The sequence below is a fragment of the Chiloscyllium plagiosum genome, unplaced genomic scaffold (assembly GCF_037043375.1).
Source record: "Chiloscyllium plagiosum isolate Xiang-an unplaced genomic scaffold, Cpla_swu_hap1 HiC_scaffold_12, whole genome shotgun sequence".
Classification (NCBI taxonomy): Eukaryota; Metazoa; Chordata; class Chondrichthyes; order Orectolobiformes; family Hemiscylliidae; genus Chiloscyllium; species Chiloscyllium plagiosum.
Window position 1 is genome coordinate 49,165,293 of NW_028270150.1, and position 22,981 is coordinate 49,188,273.

Here is a 22,981-nt window from a genome sequence, read left to right on the forward strand (position 1 = left end):
CCTGTACAGCCTCAACATGATCTCCCAACACCTGTACTCAATACTCTCACCAATAAAGGAAAGCATACCAAACGCCTTCTTCACTATCCTATCTACCTGTGACTCCACTTTCAAGGGGCTATGAACCTGCACTCCAAGGTCTCTTTGTTCAGCAACACTCCCTAGGACCTTACCATTAAGTGTATAAATCCTGCTAAGATTTGCTTTCCCAAAATGCAGCACCTCGCATTTATGTGAATTAAACTCCATCTGCCACTTCTCAGCCCATTGGCCCATCTGGTCCAGATCCTGTTGTAATCTGAGGTAACCCTCTTTACTTGTTGTACTTAAATGCACACAGTACACAAAATGATGAAAATGAGCTTCTGGCACAGATTGAAATTGATGGTCACAATGTTGTAGATATCACAGAGATGTGGCTGCAAAGGGATCAAAGCTGGGAACTAAATATCCAAAGGTACATGTCCTATCTAAAGGACAGGCAAATGGGCAGAGGGAGTGCAGTTGCCTTGTTAGTAAGAAATGAAATTAAATCAATAGCAAGGAATGATATTGAGTCGGAAAGTGCAGAACCTGCGCGGGTAGCGTTGAGGAACCCCGAAGGTAAAAAGACCCTGAAGAGAATTGTGTATAAGCTTTCTAGCAGTAGTCAGGATATGGGGTAGAAAGTAAATTTGGAGACAGACAAGGCTAGTAGGAAAGGCACAATGACAAAAATCATGGGGGACTTCAACACAAAGGTAGACTGGGAAAATTAAGTTGGTGGCGGATTTCAAGAAAAGGAATTTATGTAATGCCCATGAGTTCTTTTGTGGTAGATCCATCTTGGAAACAGACAAGTCTGGTTTTGGTGATCTGTAATGAAGCACAATTGATTAGAGATCTTTCGGTGAAAGAAGTAACTTAAAAATGATAGAATTCACCCTGCAGTTTGAGACGCAGAAGTGGAATCAGATATACCCGGGTTTTACAATTGAGAAAAGGTAACTAAAAAGACAAGAGGGAGGAGCTGGCCAGATTTGGTTGGAAGAGCAGCTTCATTGGAAAGGTGGTGGTAGCAGCCGTGACAGCAGTTTCTGCTGGTAATTTGGAAGGCACTGCAGAAATTCATCCAAAGGAAGAAGAAACAAACAAGGGGAGGTTGAGGCAACCATGGCTGACAAGGCAAGTTAGGAATAGTAAGGCCAAAGAAAAACATACCAGTGATGAAGATTAATGGGAGGTCAGAGGATTGGAAAGCCTTCAAAAACCAGCAGAAAATAACTAAAAAGCAATAAGGGGGGAGAAGATGAAATATGATGGTAAAATAGTGAGCAAAAAAAAAAGATTGCAACAGTGTTTTTAGATATCTAAAAGGTAAGAGAGAGGCAAGATTTGACATTGGACCTCTCGAAAATGAAGCTGGAGAAGTAGTAACGGGGAACAAAGTAGTATTGGGGAAACTGAATTCAGAACAATGTCGATAATCCAAATGAGACGGCGGGGAATATTTTGTTCTGATAACTGATTGTTCGGATAATGGATGTTTTTACAGGACCTTGAGATCTTGTTCGGATAATCCGAAATTTGGATAACTGATGTTCCGATAAGCGAGGTTGCTGTGTAGATAATTTCCATCAGTTTTCACAGTGGAAGACACAACTAGAACTTCAAGAGAGACAGGGGCAGAACTGATGCAGTGCCCATTACTGAGGAGGTGCTGGGGAAGGTGAAAGTTCTGAAGGCAAAAGAAAACCTTGGACTGAAGTCCCCCATGATTTTTGTCATTGTGCCTTTCCTACTAGCCTTGTCTGTCTCCAGATTTACTTTCTACCCCATATCATGACTACTGCTAGAAAGCTTATACACAATTCTCTTCAGGGTCTTTTTACCTTCGGAGTTCCTCAACGCTACCCGCGCAGGTTCTGCACTTTCCGACTCAATATCATTCCTTGGACTACACTTCAGTAATGATCTTATAGGAATCACTGGAGTCAGGGGCAGTCCCAGAGGATTGGAAAATGGCTAATGTAACACCTCTGTTTAAGAATGGGAGGGAGACGGAATATTGGAAAGTATAGGCCGGTTAGCCTGACTTTGGTCATTGGTAAGATTTTAGAGTTCAATATTTAAAGATGAGATTGTGGAGTACTTGGAAGTGCATGGTAAAATATGGTTGAGTCAACATGGCTTCATAAAGGACAGGTCATGCCTGACAACTCTGTTTGAATTCTTTATGGTGGTAGCAAGCAAGTTAGATAATGGAGAACCAGTAGATGTGATCTATTTTAATTTCCAGAAGGCCTTTGATAAGGTGCCTGCTAAATAAGATAATGCCAATGGTGTTAAGGGCAAAATATTGGCATCAATAGAGGATTGGATACTGGGAGAAGGCAGAGGGTGGGGATAAATGGGTCTTTTTCAGAATGGCAGTCAGTAACTAATGAAGCTGATGGAAATGTGTTGCTGGAAAAGCGCAGCAGGTCAGGCAGCATCTAGGGAACAGGAGAATCGACGTTTCGGGCATTAGCCTTTCTTCAGGAAGGGCTAATGCCCGAAACGTCGATTCTCCTGTTCCCTAGATGCTGCCTGACCTGCTGCGCTTTTCCAGCAACACATTTCCATCTCTGATCTCCACCATCTGCAGACCTCACTTTCTCCTCAACTAATGAAGCTGTACAGGGGAACACAACTGTTTATGTTCTGCATTAACAATCTGCATTGTTGCTAAGTTACAGATGACACAAAGATGGGTGGAGGAGCAGGTAGTGTTGAGTAACAGAGATGCTGTAGAAGGAGTTGGACAGGCTAGGAGAGTGGTCAAAGAAGTGGCAGATGGAATACAATGTGGGAAAGTGTGGGGTTATGCACTTTGGTAGGAAGAATAGAGGCATAGACTATTTCTAAATGTGCAAAAGCTTCAGAAATCTTGGGACCCTCAGTTCAGAATTCTCTTAAGGTTAATATTCAGGTTCAGTTGAAAGTTAGGAAGTCAAATGCAATGTTTACACTCATTTCAAGAGGGCTATAATACAAGAGCAGGGACGTATTGCTGTGGCTGTGTTAGGCTCTGGTCAGACTGTGTTTGAAATATTGTGAGCAGCTTTGGGTCTCTGTATGTAAGGAAGGATGTGCTGGCACTGGAAGGGTTCCAGAGGAGGTTTACAAAAATTATCCCGGGGTGAACACCTCATCATATAAGAAGAGCTTGAGGATTCTGGGTCAATAGTCAATAGGGTTTAGAAGCATGAAGGTGGGATCTGTTTGAAACTTACAGAATACCAAGAGGCCTAGATAGAGTGGATTTGGAGAAGACGGGTCCGTTACAAGAAGCAACTAGGACCCAAGGGCACAGCCTCAGAGGAAAGGAATGACCCTTTAGAACTGAAATGAAGAGTGATTTCTTCAAGCAAAGAGTGGTTAATCTGTGGAACTCAGATGACACAGAATACTGTGGAAGTCAAGTCATTAAATATAATTAAGACAGAGATAGCATCTTGATTAGTCAGGAAATTGAGGGTTATGGAGAGAAGGCAGGAGAAACATATCACCCATGACCAAATGGCAGAGCTGACTCGATGAGCTGAATGGCCTGATTCTGCTCCTTTATTTGCTGGTCTTCTGGGATGTGGACATCTTGTCTGTGCATCATCTTGTCCATTTGGTATGTCAGGCCCCTGCCTCCAAAGCAGGCTGTTGCATTCGACATTTGCAACAGATGTCAGGAATTATGCAGGGGTACTCTGGACTGCCAGTACCCATCCAGGTGCACAACATGCATTTAAAGATGCCACAATGCTGCCAGTCCTTTTGCCTAAGGAATGGATAGGTGGTTAATGAGGCAAATGTGGTAAAGTTTGGCAAGAAATCTTGCTGGGCCTCACGGGATGAATCCTTCTGAGGGTCTCAATGCAATTCGCTCTAGAAACAAAACAAAATCATCCTTGAATTACTATCTCAGATCTGTAGCTTTCAAATGATCAGATCTGCTGTATGTTTTCAGCAATTTTGATTTATCTTTCAGATTTCTAGAATTTGCAGAATTTCATTAAGCTGTGTAAAGAAAATGCCAGAAGATTGGAGGCTAGCAAAGTTGGTTCCCTTGTTCAAGAAGGGGAGTAGGGATAACCCTAGTAACTATAGGCCGGTGAGTCTCACTTCTGTTGTGGGCAAAATCTTAGAGAGAATTGTAAGGGATAGGATTTATGAACATCTGGATAGGAATAATGTGATCAAGGATAGTCAGCATGGTTTTGTGAAGGGCAGGTCGTGCCTCACAAACCTTATTGAAGTCTTTGAGAAGGTGACTAAGGAGGTGGACGAGGGGAAAGCGGTAGATGTGGTGTATATGGATTTTAGTAAGGCGTTTGATAAGGTTCCCCATGGTAGACTACTGCAAAACATACGGAGGTATGGCATTGAGGGTGAGTTGGAGGTTTGGATTAGGAGTTGGCTGGCCGGAAGAAGACAGAGGGTAGTAGTTGATGGCAAAGGTTCATCTTGGAGTGCCGTCACTAGCGGTGTTCCGCAAGGATCTGTTTTGGGACCATTGCTGTTTGTCATTTTTATAAATGACCTGGAGGAGGGGTTAGAAGGTTGGGTGAGCAAGTTTGCGGATGATACGAAAGTCGGAGGAGTTGTAGACAGTGAGGAAGGACGTGGCAGGTTACAGCGGAATATAGATAAGCTGCAGAACTGGGCAGAAAGGTGGCAAATGCAGTTCAATGTAGCTAAGTGTGAGGTGATTCACTTTGGTAAGAGTAACAAAAAGATGGGGTACTGGGCTAATGGTCGGATACTTGGTAGTGTGGATGAGCAGAGGGATCTTGGTGTCCATGTACACAGATCTTTGAAAGTTGCCACCCAGGTAAATAGTGCGGTGAAGAAAGCATATGGCGTACTGGCTTTTATTGGTAGAGGAAATGAGTTCCGGAGTACTGAGGTCATGTTGCAGTTGTATAAGACTCTGGTGCGGCCGCATCTGGAGTATTGTGTGCAGTTTTGGTCGCCATACTATAGGAAGGATGTGATGGCACTGGAACGGGTGCAGAGGAGGTTTACCAGGATGTTGCCTGGTATGGTAGAAAGATCGTATGAGGAAAGGCTGAGGCACTTGGGGTTGTTTTCATTGGAGAAAAGAAGGTTTAGGGGTGACTTGATAGAGGTGTATAAGATGATTGGGGGTTTAGATAGGGTCGACAGTGAGAATCTTTTTCCAAGTATGGAGTCAGCTATTACAAGGGGGCATAGATTTAAATTAAGGGGGGGTAGGTATAGGACAGATGTTAGGGGTAGGTTCTTTACTCAGCGAGTCGTGAGTTCATGGAATGCCCTGCCAGTAGCAGTGGTGGACTCTCCCTCATTATGGGCATTTAAGCGGGCATTGGATAGGCATATGGAGGATAGTGGGCTAGTGTAGGTTAGGTGGGTTTGGATCGGCGCAACATTGAGGGCCGAAGGGCCTGTACTGCGCTGTATTCTTCTATGTTCTATGTTCTAAAATTTAAGAGTTTTTTTTTAAATATTAATGCTGGTTACTTCGTACTTTTGTCATTTACTCTGGGTTAACTGATATACATTCTGATGATACTAAGGCTTTAAGAGGTCTGTTTTGTCCTGATTCTTTTTAAGAAGAAAGATTGAGACAGAGTTGAGGAGTCGTCTGCTCCAAAGCCAATAAAGTAAACCGCTTGTGAAGCCTTGGGTTTGTTTTATAGAAGTTGGAACAATAGAAGCAGCCTGAATGGGTGGGGTCCAATTCCCATAGAAAGCAGATTTTTATTTTTAGCTTTCAGTAGTTGCTGGGATCTTGAAGCTGGATGGGGAAGCTTATTCCTCTCTCTGTTACAGAAGCCAAGATTCTCTTCCTGTTGCTAGAATTGCATGTGAGAAAATCCATTTTACTTACTTTGCCTTTGGCAAGGGTGAGTTTATTGGAACAATTAATTGGTAGTAGCTAATATATGCATTATTTTGTTAAGCATTTTATGAGCTACAATTAAGCAAATTCTTTTCTTTTTATTTCATCTGTATTTAACTGTAAAAATGAAGTGAATGTGTTTTGCTTAAAGTCGAGTAGTTTGATCAATCAAACAGCATCTGGAATGCAACGCCTTACCTTTAAAATAAGAAAAAGTTAGGGTTTAGGCTATCTTCTTAATACGGTTGGTCTGGTCAATAACAACATACAATACATGAACAATTGTGTCCCCTATTTAAATGTATTATTTTGAAATTCTTTTCAATGATTTTCATTTCTTAAATAAGAAATTTGAAACTGCTACTGACCACCAGAGGGAGATATGTAGCAGTTTCTTGGGTCCAGCTCTAGATATTTTCAAATCAACCTTCTCAGAGATGTTAGAACTCACCTTTAGAGCAGTAGGCACTTCATCCAGGTGTTCCTGATTTGGATGTAGGGAAACTACCACTGCACCACAAGAACATGTCCAGGCCCTGCTCTAAAGACAATTGAATGCACTAACAATTGAATGTATAATTATCATGACTTTTTGATCACTATTAATCATGTTCTGATATTGCTTGTTTAATCTACCTCTCAATCTTCCCTCTTGGATGCTTTGTTTCTCTTTCATTCCCACTTAATTTGAAACATATATGATTCTGAGACGACTTGACAGGGTAATAACAGAAAGGTTGTTTCTCCTTGTGGGAGAATCTAGGACCAGATGGAATAAGCTCAGCATGGGGTTGGGGTTGCACATTTAAGACAGAGGTCAGAAGATTTTTTTTCTCTAAAGGATAGTGGATCTGTGGAATTTTTTTTACCACAGAGAGTTTTCGAAGATTTGTAATCTGCTGGGAATCAAGAGTTGTGGGGAAAGGGCAGGAAAACAGGATTGAGGATTATCAGATGAGCCACTATCTCTTTAAGTGGCAGAGCAGACTATGGGTTGAATGGCCTACATCTGCTCTTTAATGGACTCTTTTCACAGTTTTCCCCCAGTCTTTCCACAGTGGTTGATCATCTGATCCAAAGGTGTGAAATTGGGTAATGGAGCAAAACAGGATGGGAATATAACTGGCCAGCAGCTGCTTGCACTCAATTTTCTTGACTCTAATGGAAAATTAATTGTGTGAAATTAGCTGTCAGATGGATACCTGACCATTTTATATGACTCGCAATGACTATTTTCGCGTTTGAGTTCAAAGTTCAATGAGCTGAACTGGGACTGTATAGTGTAACTTCACTTTACTTTGTGCTGTTTACTGAACATGAGCTCACTTTTGCTTCATTTCAGTTATTTTGCTATCATTTGAAAAGTAAATTTAACACTCATTTGCCCTAAGTGCCCTATGGACTTTCCAGCCCTCTACAAAACTTTATCGCCTTGTATCCTGTTAGTGGAGAAAACCACTTATGGGTTACCACAAAATAGCAGCATGATATAGCTAGCTGCTGTCAGACCAAGAAAGATATTTTACCTCCTACACAAATGAGTAAAATTATCTGAGTTTCAGTGCTAGAGTGATTTCAGGTACATTGGCTATATGTCTCAATAGCTGGTGGATCATACCAAACAATATTCCCCATTGACAATTCGCTGGGGACCACATGTTGATTGTACTCACCAGCCTGTGTTTGCCAACCTCAGAGTATATCCACGTTTATTTGTGATTGGATTATTTAATATATGATTTCTAATTGCACAAACTGCACTAAAAATGAAAGAATGTAAGTTATGAAGGTAGATTGGAGAAGATCAGTCCATTTTCTTGGAGAGGAGAATACTGAGAGGAGGTTTTATAGGATATTCAAAAGCATGAGGGATCTGGTCAGAATTGATTAGGAGAAAGCATGCATACTTGTGAAAGCTCTGCGAAGGAAAGGCGTAGATTTAAACTAACTGGTAAAACATGCAGAAATGGCATGTGGAAAATCTTCTTCAAGCAACTAATTGTTAATGCACTGCCTGAATGTGTTTTGGAGGGAGGTTCAACTGAGACCTTCAAGAGGGATTTGGGTAGCTATTTGAAAAAAAACAATGTACAGGGTTATGGGGAGAAGGTGGGAGAATGTCGCTGGATAACTTGCTTATGCAGAGAGGCAGTGCAGCCACAAGGGGTTGAATAGTCTCTTTCTGTATTGGATGCAATATTGCATGGTTCCTTGAAATAGGAGTAACACTAGGATTTCTGGACCAGTGAGTTGTTAAAATATCGACCTATTAAAATGCAACATTTTGAAACAAATATTTCCTTGATTTGTCACTTAAAGTTGTGCTTTTCCTTCTTCATTTCATATCTTGCTCAGGTCATTCAGTGATACCACATTAATAAATTAATCATACTTCCTGGTATGCACTACCTGATGCTTTTTCTCAGTATTATGGCCATGGTTAAGAGCTACAATCACTTTTTTTTTTAATCCAACCTTGCTGCTGGGCAAAGAGGTTGTGTGATCTCATTTCTGTAAGAAGCACGTATTCAAAGCATTACGTTCATTAACTCCCCCACAATTTCAGTCAGAATCCAAATATTTTAAGGAAGGAGAAAATACACTAATAAAAACAAAGGGCACAATGGTCTGTAACACTGGGGGTGTGGAAAGACATTACTAATGGTATTAATTGTATTTTGCTTTCTCAATAGTTATTTTCATCCTTCACAGGAAATATCCATCTGTTCTGTTCACGTGCTATTTAGCTCATTACCAAACAGCTAAGAGTCAGACGTCTGACCTGGAATTGGAAGCGGGGCTTTTTCCGATGAAATAGTGTGAGCTAAAAGCTTGATATGACTCGTTTGTGGCCTCATTTGAGAATTGCAACACACAGTTACAATCTTGGTGGATTGTGGTGAAGCAGACAGCATGCAAACTTTACATTGCTTGATCATCTCCACGATTATGGTGTCTATCAGTAGGGACCCAGTTTTATACAGAGCTAGCATGGGTGCAGGCTTGCTTTAAAGCCAAAGAGCAACAGTATCAGAGAACATTTCACACAATAAAGAGAGGACTGGAACAGCAGACAAAGAGAAGGCCTTCATCCTATCTGATGGAGCACTGGGGTCCTTCCTAAAAATGGTGAAGAGACATACCATCTTTTTCTGCAGAGGGGTTTAGCAACTGAAGGTCTGAAGGGAACCCAGATTGGCGCAGAGGCCAATGCAAGGAGAGTGGTGCAGAGATTCTGGTTACAGGACCAGTTGGTTGCAGTATCTGACACTACTGAAACCATCTGGAATGATGGTACCTTAGGCTCCTTCGCAAATCCTACTTCATTGTCATTCCACAATCTCACATAAATTACAAGCTACAGCAGTTGAACCATCCACATTTTTTTTTCTAAAATCACATTCTCTGACAATCCTGGGGCTTTTACTGTGTTCATGTGGAGCAAAGCTTTGCATCTAATCGAATTTATCTGAGCTGGTGGTCCAGAATGGTGCAACATAACTAATAGGCTCTGACTGAATGACAATGTGCTTCATGCTTCTGGCACAAGTACAGGATGCCTACTGTGCACCATCTTTCCTAATGTGGTATGTTGTGCCAGACGTCACTAGGAACAGACATCCAGTCATCTTCACACTCATAATATTGAAACCAGCTGTGTTTTGGAAACGTAATTTGTAGCCTTCATTGACTTTAAGGGATTTACTAGCAGTTGCTGGCATTGCAACATTTCAGCTTGCCATTGTATAATTGAAGTACTCTGCAATATAATCACTCTGCAAACTCAGTGTACGTTTCCCTAATATAATGAGGCAGATTTCACTCCAAGTCGCTGTACCCAATCAGAGAATCAAAATTGGAATAATGGTCCAATTTGCTGATGTGTCCCTTCGCACTTGCCATCCTCTCACAAATCTGTGACAGTAATCAAACATGCTCTCATTTTAACTTTAACTTTGTAAGATAGAATTTTCAGCATTTATTCATAAAAAACATAAAAGAATGTTTGTGAAATTTAAATTATAAGCTGTACAAAATGGACCTATCTATGAAGAATTAACTTGTCAGCATAAGGTGGTTACTCTATATATCATTTATAAAAACAAATCTTACATTCATATAAAGCCAAAAGTAGCAATATCTAGAGATTATTTAACAGTACATGATCCCCTAGATGGTAACTATTTTAAAATATCAATTTTTTTCTGTCAATACTGTCTGTTGGAGACATAAGGAACAAACTTTAAATGACCAGCAAAAGGCTTTGACCAATTCAAGACACACACCTTAAACGTGTTCAGTTGGTGAACTGGAGTGAAATGGTTAATACCTCATGAAACTTTGCCAGTTCCAAGGGGGCAGAAAATTGACCACGTCCTACTCTGATCATTTATATGTTACATTTTTAAATTAGGGTTTTGCTTACTTGTGAAGGTAAAGTAAAGTAGAGTCAGGTTAGGTCGCAGCAGCAATGGGAGATACCATTGCTTTCCCAATGGATAGGCCAAGTTAACGTCTGTACCCTGTTTCAACTGTTATAACCCAATATCTATTTGATGTTGCTATTCGGCAGGAAGGAACAAGGAGGGCAACTGTCAGAGGTCAGCTATTTGACAGCTGCAATGTCGTTGATGTCAAAACTGTTTTCACCCAATGTCTACAGTACTGTAGGAAGAACTAGAAACTATAGGTACTTCCAATGCTAGCTTGGAAAGAGGCAGACCTAAAGGAATTGAGGGTAATAGTGATCTTCAATACCATTAATTATTTCGATTGGCTTATATCAGATGGTACAATCTTTGAAAGTCCCGTCTACCAATTGGAAACCTGAACAGGCAGTGGTTCTCAGTTGTACCATGTCCATGTATAGTTTTCCACACATTTTTAAAAAAACATTATTCACAGGAGGTGGTCATCACTGGCTTGGCCAGCGTGTATTGCCCATCTATAACTGCCCAGAGGGAATTAAGAGCTGAAAATGTGTTGCTGGAAAAGCGCAGCAGGTCAGGCAGCATCCAAGGAGCAGGAGAATCGACGTTTCGGGCATGAGCCCTTCTTCAGGAATGAGGAAAGTGTGCCAAGCAGGCTAAGATAAAAGGTAGGGAGGAGGGACTTGGGGGAGGGGCGTTGGAAATGCAATAGGTGGAAGGTGGTTAAGGTGAGGGTGATAGGCCGGAGTGGGGGTGGGGGCGGAGAGGTCAGGAAGAAGATTGCAGGTTAGGAAGGTGGTGCTGAATTCGAGGGTTGGGACTGAGACAAGGTAGGGGGAAGGGAAATGAGGAAACTGGAGAAATCGGAGTTCATCCCTTGTGGTTGGAGGCTTCCTAGGCAGAAGATGAGGTGCTCTTCCTCCAGCTGTCATGTCGCTATGGTCTGGCGATGGAGGAGTCCAAGGACCTGCATGTCCTTGGTGGAGAAGCAGGGGGAGTTGAAGTGTTGAGCCACGGGGTGGTTGGGTTGGTTGGTCCGGGTGTCCCAGAGGTGTTCTCCGCAAGTAGGCGGCCTGTCTCCCCAATATAGAGGAGGCCACATTGTGTGCAGCGGATGCAGTAAATGATGTGTGTGGAGGTGCAGGTGAATTTGTAGCGGATATGGAAGGATCCCTTGGGGCCTTGGAGGGAAGTAAGGGGGGAGGTGTGGGCGCAAGTTTTGCATTTCTTGCGGTTGCAGGGGAAGGTGCCGGGAGTGGAGGTTGGGTTGGTGGGGGGTGTGGACCTGACGAGGGAGTCACGGAGGGAGTGGTCTTTTCGGAACGCTGATAGGGGAGGGGAGGGAAATATATCCCTGGTGGTGGGGTCCGTTTGGAGGTGGCAGAAATGATGACGGATGATACGATGTATATGGAGGTTGGTGATGAATAGGTGAGGACCAGTGGGGTTCTGTCCTGGTGGCGATTGGAGGGGCGAGGCTCAAGGGCGGAGGAGCGGGAAGTGGAGGAGATGCGGTGGAGGGCATTGTCGATCACATCTGGGGGGAAATTGCGGTCTTTGAAGAAAGAGACCATCTGAGTTGTTCAGTATTGGAACTGGTCCTCCTGGTAGCAGATGCGGCAGAGACGAAGGAATTGGGAATATGGGATGGCGTTTTTACAGGGGGCAGGGTGGGAGGAGGTGTAGTCTAGATAGCTGTGGGAGTTGGTCGGTTTATAGTAAAGGTCCGTGTTGATTCGGTCGCCCGAGATAGAAATGGAAAGGTCGAGGAAGGGGAGGGAGGTGTCTGAGACGGTCCAGGTAAATTTGAGGTCGGGGTGGAAGGTGTTAGTCAAGTGGATGAACTGTTCAGGGCTCATGCCCGAAATGTCGATTCTCCTGCTCCTTGGATGCTGCTGCACTTTTCCAGCAACACATTTTCAGTTCTGATCTCCAGCATCTGCAGTCCTCGCTTTCTCCCAGAGGGAATCAAGAGTCAACCATATTACTGTGTATCTGGGGTCTAGACTAGGTAAGGTAGCAGTTTCCTTTCCAAAAAGACATTAGTGAACCAGATAGATCTTTCCAACAATCGATAGTTAGACTCTTAATTCCATAATTTTCTTTTTTTGAATTCAAGCTTCACCAGCTGCCGTGGTGGGATTTGATCGTGGTTCCCTTGGTCATTTCCCAGGTCTCAGGCTTAATAGCCTAGCAATAAAACCACTAGGCCATCCCTCTCATTAATGACAGTTGTTTGGACCATGGCACTTCAATGCCAGCTGATAATGCCTTCCCTGACATGCCTCTGATCATCTTAGAGTATTTTGTGGCTAAAATAGTTCATTTGGAGTGTTTTGAAAGTAATTACCAATAATGTGTTTCACACTGGAATGGAAGCTGGCAGAGGAGTCTATAACCTTGCAACTCCTGAACTGCAACAAATGTTTCAAACTCCTTTTCCTACCCCATTGTTTAGCAATCTTCTTGTTTTGCTGAATTCTGGTAACTGGTCCAACTTTAGTTAAATATTTGGTCATTCTGCATGCAATATATCTGACTGCGCACAAATATTCCCTTGTTGTAATAATGCTAAACTGTGCCAAAACAGGTATAAACACTAAAAAGCTATAAAATCAATGAAAATGTGAAAACAAAACTCTTTGTTATCCGCTTTTTCATTTCTAGTATAAACCGTAAATATCAGAATCCTTTATTACCATATTCACCTAAAATAAGACTTTTTTTAAAAATCTGTTTCCTCATGCATGGCTAAATAAATGCCAGCAGAGAAGCTTATAAACATTCTGACTCCATCTGCACAGACCTACACACTGTCACACATAATACTGTCTCAGTAAAGTCTAGTCCTGGTCCCAGAAATTTTGCCAATTTCTTGAGTAGCTGAGCATCTGCCCCTCACTACAACACACTTTTGCATGGTGCATATTTTTTTAAATCCTGTCTCCCATCACATCCTAACATTATCTTTCAGAAACAAATTTTAAATAGCTTCTTTCTTGTCTGGCAATGTAATTAATACATCTAAAATCACATGCCATATTCATTTGATGAAAACCATTCCACCCATCTCCAACAGGCCATTTGAAACCCCACTATAATCATTCCATTTTTTCAGCATTAAACCAGCATTCAAAATTACATTACAAACGTTGACTATTTTTTGCAAGATGAACTTCCAAACTTTTCAATAATCACTTAAATACATTTCTCTTCCTTTGTAGTTATTGTTGTTGTTGAGATTTGAATAATGTTCTTTCATCTCATACTTTTTGCACTCTTATGTATTTCAATGAGGTGTTATTTCAGCCAACTCATTATAAATAAATCAAAATGAATCCAGTCTCATACTGTACTAAGAGTAAACAGCTCTGCACCATCTCTAAGGTTTAGACAACTACTTTGTATCCCAATGACAAAGCTGTTTACTATATATAATGGTGTATCCGCCAATCACTTTCTAGATACTGAATAACTAATTGTTCTCTGCTGATGCAGCATTTTTGACAAGTCCAACCCTGAGCACAAATTCTAAGATAACATCACATTGCTTTTCAGAGCTTGGCCTGATAGGTTTTTAGAATCTAATACACTGCTTATTTTGTTACTTTAAAGTTACAGGTGCTCTGGATTTGGGGCATTGGCTGCAATAATTTCAATACATGGAAAGGGTTGAAAAGAAAATCTTCATGAAAAAAACTTGACATGCATTTTAAGTTTAAATTTAAATTTAGGAACTGAAAAGTACAAAAAGGCTCCCAAATCTTAAATGTTTGCAATAATATGAACTGGAACTAAGAATGAAGTGAAGTTGTTTGAACTAGGAGGGAAGCTGAGCTTTCTGGCAAATTACAGCAAAACTAATGAAAACATATTTATACATTTCTTGTTCAGCAAAGTTTATCAATTCTAGTTTAAAGGATAATGATAATTAATGTTCTGTTTGGCTGACACCACTGTTTTCTTAACCACAAGGGATATCTTGCTGCTATTTATGACACAGTTCCCATAGCTACAATAGAGAGTTAATAAAAATAACAAAATTGAAATGCTATTTTATATTTTCTTCTTCTTCACTCTTAGGATCATCAATGAATGTTTCTATCGGTGTCCAAAGGCTCTTTTCATTAATAGGTTTCTGTGGTTTCTTTGGCCTCAAATAAAAATAAAGTGCAACAACAATAAGAGCTAGGATGACTATAAATGGGTAGATGAATATGAAGTAGAAGAGAGATGATGATGCACAAGCCTTTGAGTGAAGAGTAGCACCTAGGAAAAAAAAGACGAAACAAGTTAGAAACAATAGCATTCTTTGAAACATTGTATGGTATGCGTTCATGTTTCCAACCTAAAAATGGAATCTGAACTTAAAGTTATCTTATCAGAAAAACTTGCTTAAAGTTTCAATTCCACAATTTTCAACTGTGCAGCAAAAAGCAGTCAGAATATAACTTACATTATATGAAAACTAAATGGCATTCAATGTGGAACTTATTCTAAAAATTAAACAGACTTTCCAGTTTAGTTGAAAGTCATTCATTCATGAAAGTCCTTTTTGTCAGCAATCCCAAATAGGTATTTTGACAATACTTAAAATTCAAGTATTCAATTTACATATAGTATGTTGTTTCAATGTTCAGTTATGTCACACATAACATGGTCTAGTTTCACAACTAAACATTTACATTAGGCACTGCATTTTAATCCACTACTGAATATTAACATTGTTTCCATATTCTATATCAACTTCCTTCTTTAAAGATGAAAGGACTTCCATCTTTACAGCACTTTATCACATCCAAATAATTATGTTTTTGAAGTTCCATTCCAGGAATGGGAAGATAAGTGGCAGATCTCCTGATGCATTGTGGAAGAAGTACTGGTATTAGTGAATGAGGGATTTCCAGATAACCTACAGCAGATCAGAGGCTAGATGTGTCAAAAGAGCAAGGGTATTGCTCCAGTCATGTCATATTCCTTGTTGGCCAGAAGAAGCCTTCAGCATCCCCCAGCCTTGAATGCAGTCGAGCCTTCGGCCGTTATTAACAATTGGGTTAATCAGAAAGAATCATAGAATCCCCAGAGTATGGAAAAAGGCCATTCAGCCCAACAAGTCCACAGTGACTCTCCAAAGAGCATAACCACTCAGATCCATCCCCTTACCTTATAACCCTGGATTTCCTGTGGCTAATACACCTAACCTACACATTCCTGAACACGATGGGGAATTTAACATGGCTAATCCACCTAACTTGTGCATCTTTGGATCATGGGAGGAAACTAGAGTACCCTGAGGAAACCAGACCAGAATAAAGTGCAAACTACACACAGACACAGTCGCCTGAGGCTGGAATTGAATCCGGGTCCCTGGTGCTGTGAGGCAGCAGTGCCAACCACTCTGAGCCACCAAGCCACTTCCACAGGTCCCCAGCTGTGTCCTCTTGCCCCTTGTTTGTGACTCTGATCTATTAGTCAGACTGTAAATGTAGGCAGTGCCAGGAAAATTATTAATATGTGGATCTATCATTAGAATCTACAAGGCATTCATTTCTAGTTCTTCCTTATTTTTGCTCTTCCTTGCTCAGGCTGTAGCATTCTTGCTGATCACCAAACTCTCTGTGTTAACATGAGCAAGGTTGGGTTGGGCATAGCCTCACTACAGCACTCCTGCTGATAGGCCTGAAGCAGAAAGCAACCTGCAAGCTGCAGTAGTGTGTGGGACTGAGGGCTGCACCTTGTCAGCTGCCAGAACTCAGTCCTTCTGTCTCAGTACTGGAAGAAGAGGATGCCATTGAAGGATATTGTTGTCTAATCAGATAAGTGGAGTCTGGAGCACAGAGACCAGTCAGGTAGGCCCTGGTGAGGAAGTGAGATTGGTTGGACTGACGTAATGGATATAACTATTGTTTCTAAGGTGAGGATGAATGTAGTCTGACGGGGGTCATCAATGAGGCAACAGCATCCAATTAGGTCATAGCCTCTTGTCCTATGCACTCCTCCAAGATGCATCTGGTGCAGGTTCCCCATGATGCAGAGGCCCACCCACATCTGGTAAAATTGAAGCAGTGGTGAGAAGAGACCACTGAATATCCACTTAAGTGGCTCAATTCCCTTTTGCCCTTTTGGGTGGGAGGAGGACAATCAGATGACTCTACATACTGTCAAAAAGACATTAGGAAGATGATGGAAATATAAACCTCCACCTTCCCATGCTATTTTAAGAGCCTCTTAACTCAAAGTCAACCTAAGAATGCTAGTAAAATCCAAGGCTTTTATCTTTTGAGACTGTAAAAAGAACAACACACAATTTACTGGATGGTTTGTATCTTGAGTCTGGAGTATATGCTACCTCTAGGGTATCTGGGTTGTCATTTACAGTGATCCTAAGTGTTGCTGTGGACTCCTTCAAGGGTGTCATAATAATAGTCAGCGCTCCATTAGTGTGACCTTCAGGGATTGGTCATGCTGGTGACTCATTGAAGTCAAGCTTTGATGCAGAGTTAGCACCAGCTCATAGCAGCTGTGTAGTCCAATCCCAAGTAAATGGCCTGACATGCTGAGAGAGTGCCAGCAGCAATACCACTGCAGGAGCAAGTAAGCACAAAGAGAATGTTTCTCAGGATTACTCATCATCTCTGCTGCTAAACCACATCAGTCAAATAACATAACCTGAGTCCAGCTATCACAGTACTATGTCATTATGTATGCCATCAGCTATAAGTATGCATTTTTCTTTAATGTAGATTTGCTGCTAGAATTTTCCTTTGTTCCATTGGGTTTGCTAAGGTCAAAGCTGCAAGGAAAGCCACGTATAAATACTGAAATGTGTCAAAATAATAAAAGACCACAACATTCTCAACTGCACCAGGAGGGAAATTTCATCTTCACTGTTCTCACCACAATGTAAAATCCAGCCATTGAATGATAAAACTCCATCATCCTGATTTAATACAGCAGATAGGTACTAAATTGCTACATCCTTTCACTTTAGCTGAAATGTATAGTAAATGTACCATTCAAATACTGCTACCCTAAAAACTATAACTTTATGGTTTTTGATATTCCATTGTGTCTCATTGAATTATATTTTTACTAAAGTCGGGACAGAGATATAATTAAAACTAAGTGTGAGTGCTCTAGTAATGACATATAGCATGTAATAAAAACTCTGAATCATTTTGTTCACTCTAGATAATATTACGGCAGCTACTCAAATCATGAAACAAAAGCCAATGAGAATAACAGACTAGCTTAGGTTCATGTTTCTTTAGATGAGATTAGAATCCCTACAATGTGGAAACAGGCCCTTCGGCCAACCAGTCCAGACTGACCCTCCGAAGAGTAACCCACCCAGACCCATTTCCCTGTGACTAATGCACCTAGCATTATCGGCAATTTAGCATGGGTAATTCACCTCACCTGCACATCTTTGGACTGTGGGAGGAAACTGGAGGAAACCCACACAAACATGGGGAGAATGTGCAAACTCCACACAGACAGACACCAAAGGCTGGGATCGAACCCAAGACCCTGTTGCTGTGAAGCAACAGTGCTAACCACTGAGCCACCGTGCCTCCCCATTATTGAGACCCTGTTGTGCAATAGGTAGCAGCTCTGCCTCTGGGCCAGGAACCCAGTTTCAAGCTCCATTTCAGGACTTGATAGCCTAGCGGTCAACCTGTAAGTTATTAAGTTAATACGATTAAGGCAGGCAATAAGAGCAGGACAATCTCTTGCTCAGCTAAATGCTGGTGCTCCTCAAGACATAGCTTCTGATAGCAGGCCACTGGCCTTTTCCTGAAAGTTCCAGCCAGGGCAAGTGTAAGTAACTATGTGCTTTGTTGGCCTTATGCACCACTGGGAACGGGAAGAGTAAGGAATATGGCTATGCTCCAATGGAATGACAATCAACTCCGGATGTAAATAAAGAAAATATTCACTTGTTATTTTGCATTCATTTGAAAAGTTTATGATTTTGGTAAAATTATTTAAAGGCTATTTTTTTCAATTCATAACTGTTATGCAAAAATAGCAGTTATTTAATCAGTATCTTAATTATTGCATTAACGAGTAAAACTGTTGAAGAAAGTGCTGTGGCATTCATGGAACTTGAGTTAAGATTAATGACTTTAACACCAACAAAGTAATAATTTGTATTTTTATTGCATTCTGCATCATTTCAGGACTTCAGAACACATTGAACAACCAATTAAATGCTTCTGAAGTTAGACATTGTTATTATTTGGGGTACAGACTTGTTTCAGCTTTTCAAGGACAATAAAGATGGGTTAAAAAGTGTTAACCTTGCCATCGGTGCTCACAATTTATATTGTTGTTCTTGCTGTGATTGACCCTGAAAATAAGTTTCTTTTAATGCATAATCTTTATTTCCTTTCAATGTCTCTTACATTCCTATAGGATTCAGAGATTCCCCAAATTTGAATCCTGCCCTTTACCTGAACAGACTTTAATAGCAATGTGCTGGTGTTTGAGAGAAAGTGTGAGAGAATGTTCATTTTTGTCTGATAGGTGGTTCTACCTCTCATCTCAAGATTCCGACCTCAATATCTCTCTCTAATCAAATGTACTTAATAACAAGTATCAATTATAAAGGAGACATCGTGCATGTCCTTCATTTTTTGTTATGAAAATACATTTTTCTGATGACAATGCTGATTGCTCTGCCAGCATATTTATTTGCATTTTTCCAATGAAAGATGGTGAGTAAAGGAAAAGGAAAAGGAAAATGCACACATTTTAGGGAACTACATCCTAGAGACCTAAATCCTCTGAGCCACCATCATGTCATAAAACGTCAACCGAAGCTGGTGTGACTGACAAAACCCAGGAAGCCTGCACCTTTCAAAACAGACTGCCAACTGAAAGCCAATCTCAATTGTGAACTTGTTGGACTGAAGTTTCCACGAGTAATTTTAACATTAATTGACCAAAAAATAACAGGCAGATTAACAGAAAAAAACATTTCATTTATCTTTCAGAAAACTGTGAGGTGCTAAAGAAGGTAGCTACTGCAGCTTTCTCATCAGAGAAGGTATGGGGGAGGAAGAGTTGTGACTAACAGAACAGCTAAGGTTTTTTTTCTTCCCTTTGTGGCTATGAGCCCACAGGGAACGTTTAGGTCTCTCACTTACATGGGCAGCTCTCCCAACACCAATACCCTCCCCCACTTTCCAACCATGTGATTTCCTGTTGCACAGTCCACAAGGCCAAATCCAGGTAATAGCAGCTACCTTGTGTTGGGCAGGAGATGCTTGATTTTCTGTGTTTCCCATTGGCTCCCTGACAATTATTGGTCGTAAGTTGGCCAGTGAGATTTAAATGAGACTCGGGAGTTCAAATAATCAGGTTTCTGAGGCAACAGATAAAATTTCAAATCACAGTCCAAATCATGTATCCAAACTCAATTTAAAACCTGGGTTTCACTTTCAATTCAGGTACATTACAGTCAGATGGAGTATGTACCACACCTTATTCTGTTTTCCAAATTGATTTTAGTTTGACCTCAGAACTAAAACAACATAGTATAACACTCAATTTCTGTTGTCAGAGCAAGATTACGGAGTTAAAGTCAATTAGCCACAAATTAAGGTATAGGAAGGAAAGTAGAGTTAAGAGAACAATCTTATCAAATGGCAGTGCAAGCTCAAAGTGCCAAATGCCCTACTTGTGTTTCTAATTTGTATGTTTGTATGCGTGAGAAGTTGTGCACTTTGAGCATGCAGACACTAAGAACTGAACTGAGCTTGCCTGAATGACTTAATGTACGGCCCTTATAAGCAGGGGACAGGGGAATTTTAAATCTTCAGAAGTTGGGCAAAATTAGCACCTAAATCCCTGAGATGAAAGGCAGTTTTCTTCTAAGTTCCTCAATGTATATAACACTGGCAATTACTGGGGCAATTTACTACCACCAATTTGCATTCTGACCGGATTATATTGGCATTTACTGCAGTTTACTTGTCAAGTATCAGAACGAAAACCTTCACTTCCTCTCTACATACCAGCTGTCAACTTGAATTATAGAGATATAAAGATACTAGTCACACACACACACACACACACACAAAACCAGAAGTAACTCATCTTTCTGAAGGTTGTGTTTGATTCAAATGTCAGTGAAAAGAAAGAAAACGGTCAATATTTCATATACAATTAACCGAAAATCCCATTCTAACATTAACATAACTTGCATCATTTCCATGCAGCCTGATTCAGAAACAGCCTAATTGAACAAGTTGGTTTCTGGTGAAATAGTTTTATATATATATATTACCTGGTATCTGAACTTGAAGAACTGTTGATCCAGAGCGAGCATGTCCTTGTATGACCCATTCATTCTGGGGGGCAGACACCCATTCTTCCACATCACAGAAGTAAACACCACTGTCACTCTGCACTACCTTCTGTATTATCAACTTGTAGGTGTTACTGGAGGTCTTGATATTTTGGAATTTCATCATTTTCTGAGGATCTATCTGCAGGTCTCCAAAGTATTGCAGGATATTATTTTGATCAGTTTTGAGAAGTGCTGTCTCCTTGGTGTTTGGATTGTCAGCATTCTGGAAATACCATGTGACTGAAAATTGTGATAGTCTCTGTGTCTGGTTGATGATCTGGCATTCAAGTTCAACAGCAGCATTCTCATTGCCTAATAGAGTTACGTTATTGTTACTGAGTTGTAGGTTTACATCTGCAGAAATAATACGAGAAAAAAACATGAAATTTGCTTGGACATGAGAAAAATCACAGTCCATGTTGGCGGTGAATTGACAGAGAATGTGCCCAATAAACTATAATATTGTTTTCTTCAAGGCTTAATTACAAATTCTATCTTGAAGATCTGTTGATCAAGCTAACACTGCACATGTTTTACTTTACCATTTGACTTTAGTCAAGATATGAAAGACACCACAGTTGTTGACAGTGTTGTACATTCGCCAGTTATAGTCTAGAGATATACAGACCTTTCAGTCCAACTCATCCATGCCAACCAGATATCCTAAATTAATCTAGTCCTATTTGCCAGCATTTGGCCCATATCTCTCTAAACCCTTCCTATTCATATATGTATCCAGATGCCTTTTAAATGTTGTAATAGTACCAGCTTCAACCATTTCCTCTGACAGCTCAGCCCATACACACAACACCCTCTGTGTGAAAAAGGTTGCCCTTTAGGTCCCCTTTATATCTTTCCACTCTCACCTTAAACCTATGCCCTCTAGTTTTGGACACGCAACTCAGGGGAAAAGACTTTGCCTATATACCCTATCCATTCCCCTCATGATTTTATAAATCTCTGTAAGGTCACCCCTCAGCATCTGATGCTCTAGAGAAAAACAGCTCCAGCCTATTCAGCCTCTCCTTATACCTCAAACCCTCCAATCCTGGCAATATCCTTTGAAACCTTTCTTGAACCCTTTCAAGTTTCCTATAGGAGGGAGGCCAGAGTGGCACATTGTACTCCAAAACTGACCTAACCAATGTCCTATATAGCCACAACATGACCTCCGAACTTCAATATTCAATGTTTTGACCAATAAAGGCAGGCATTCTAAATACCTTCTTCACTATCCTATTTACCTATGAATCCACTTGCAAGGAACTATAAACTTGCACTCCAAGATCTCTTTATTCAGCAACACTCCCCAGGACCTTACCATTAAGTATATAAATCCTGCCCTGATTTTCCTTTCCAAACTGCACAACCTCACATTTATCTAAATTAAACTCCATCTGCCACTCCTCAGCCCAAAGGCCTATCTGATCAAGATCTGTTGTAATCGGAGGTAATCTTCTCTGTCCAATACACCTCTTATTTTGGAGTCATCTGCAAACCTACTAACTATACCTCCTATGTTCACATCTAAATCATTTATGTAGATGACAAAAAGCAGTGGACCTAAAACCGATCCTTGTGGCACACCACTGATCACAGGCCTCCAATCTAAAAAGCACCCCTCCACCAATACACTCTGTCTTCCATCTTCAAGCCATCTCTGTATCTAATTCTCCCTGTATTCTGTGTGATCACCGGCCTACCATGAGGAACCCCATTGAAAGCCTTACTGAAGTCCATATAAATCACATCCACCACTCTATCCTCATCAATCCTGTTCATTACTTCTTTAGAAATTTCAGTCAAGTCAGAGAGACATGATTTCCCACATACAAAGCTATAATCAGTCTTTGTCTTTTGCTGGATATTTTGTATATCAGTTTTATCTCTGAACAATGCAGAGCTGACACTAGCTTTCAGTCTGAACAGGTTTATTTTTTGTGCTTTAAAATATTACCACAATCACAGGATTTCTGTTTGATCTTTCAATTTGATACAGGCCTTCATTAACCATCATTAGTCTAGTGAGTTCACTAACATTTAAAGATCACAAGCACAATACAGATTCTAGAATTCCATCTTAATCTTACTAGAGAGTTAGTTTCTGTTGAATATGGGCACATGACATTAGGAGTACAATTTATGTGACAGATAGACTAAACTATCTGTCTACTAAACTACCAACTACCAACTAAACTACCAACATATAGACTAAACTACCAACATAGACTAAACTAAACATTGAACAGCCTGCTGTAAAATGTGTTTCAAGAGGAGGAAAGACCTATTGAGGCT

The 22,981-nt window shown here is 40.7% G+C and overlaps 1 protein-coding gene across 1 annotated transcript in view; it reads right to left on the reverse strand.

Annotated features, from left to right (window-relative positions):
• Positions 1–9,863: 9,863 nt before the first annotated feature.
• LOC122555182 (immunoglobulin superfamily member 3) overlaps positions 9,864–22,981 on the reverse strand; it is a 54,188-nt gene continuing 41,070 nt past the window's right edge. Inside the window, exons 8-9 of the mRNA XM_043700920.2 lie at positions 20,624–21,040; positions 9,864–14,598 (exon numbers count right to left, since the gene is read on the reverse strand). Coding sequence (XP_043556855.2) covers positions 14,381–14,598; positions 20,624–21,040 — 635 coding nt within the window. The 3' untranslated portion in view covers positions 9,864–14,380. The remainder of the gene's footprint in view (positions 14,599–20,623; positions 21,041–22,981) is intronic.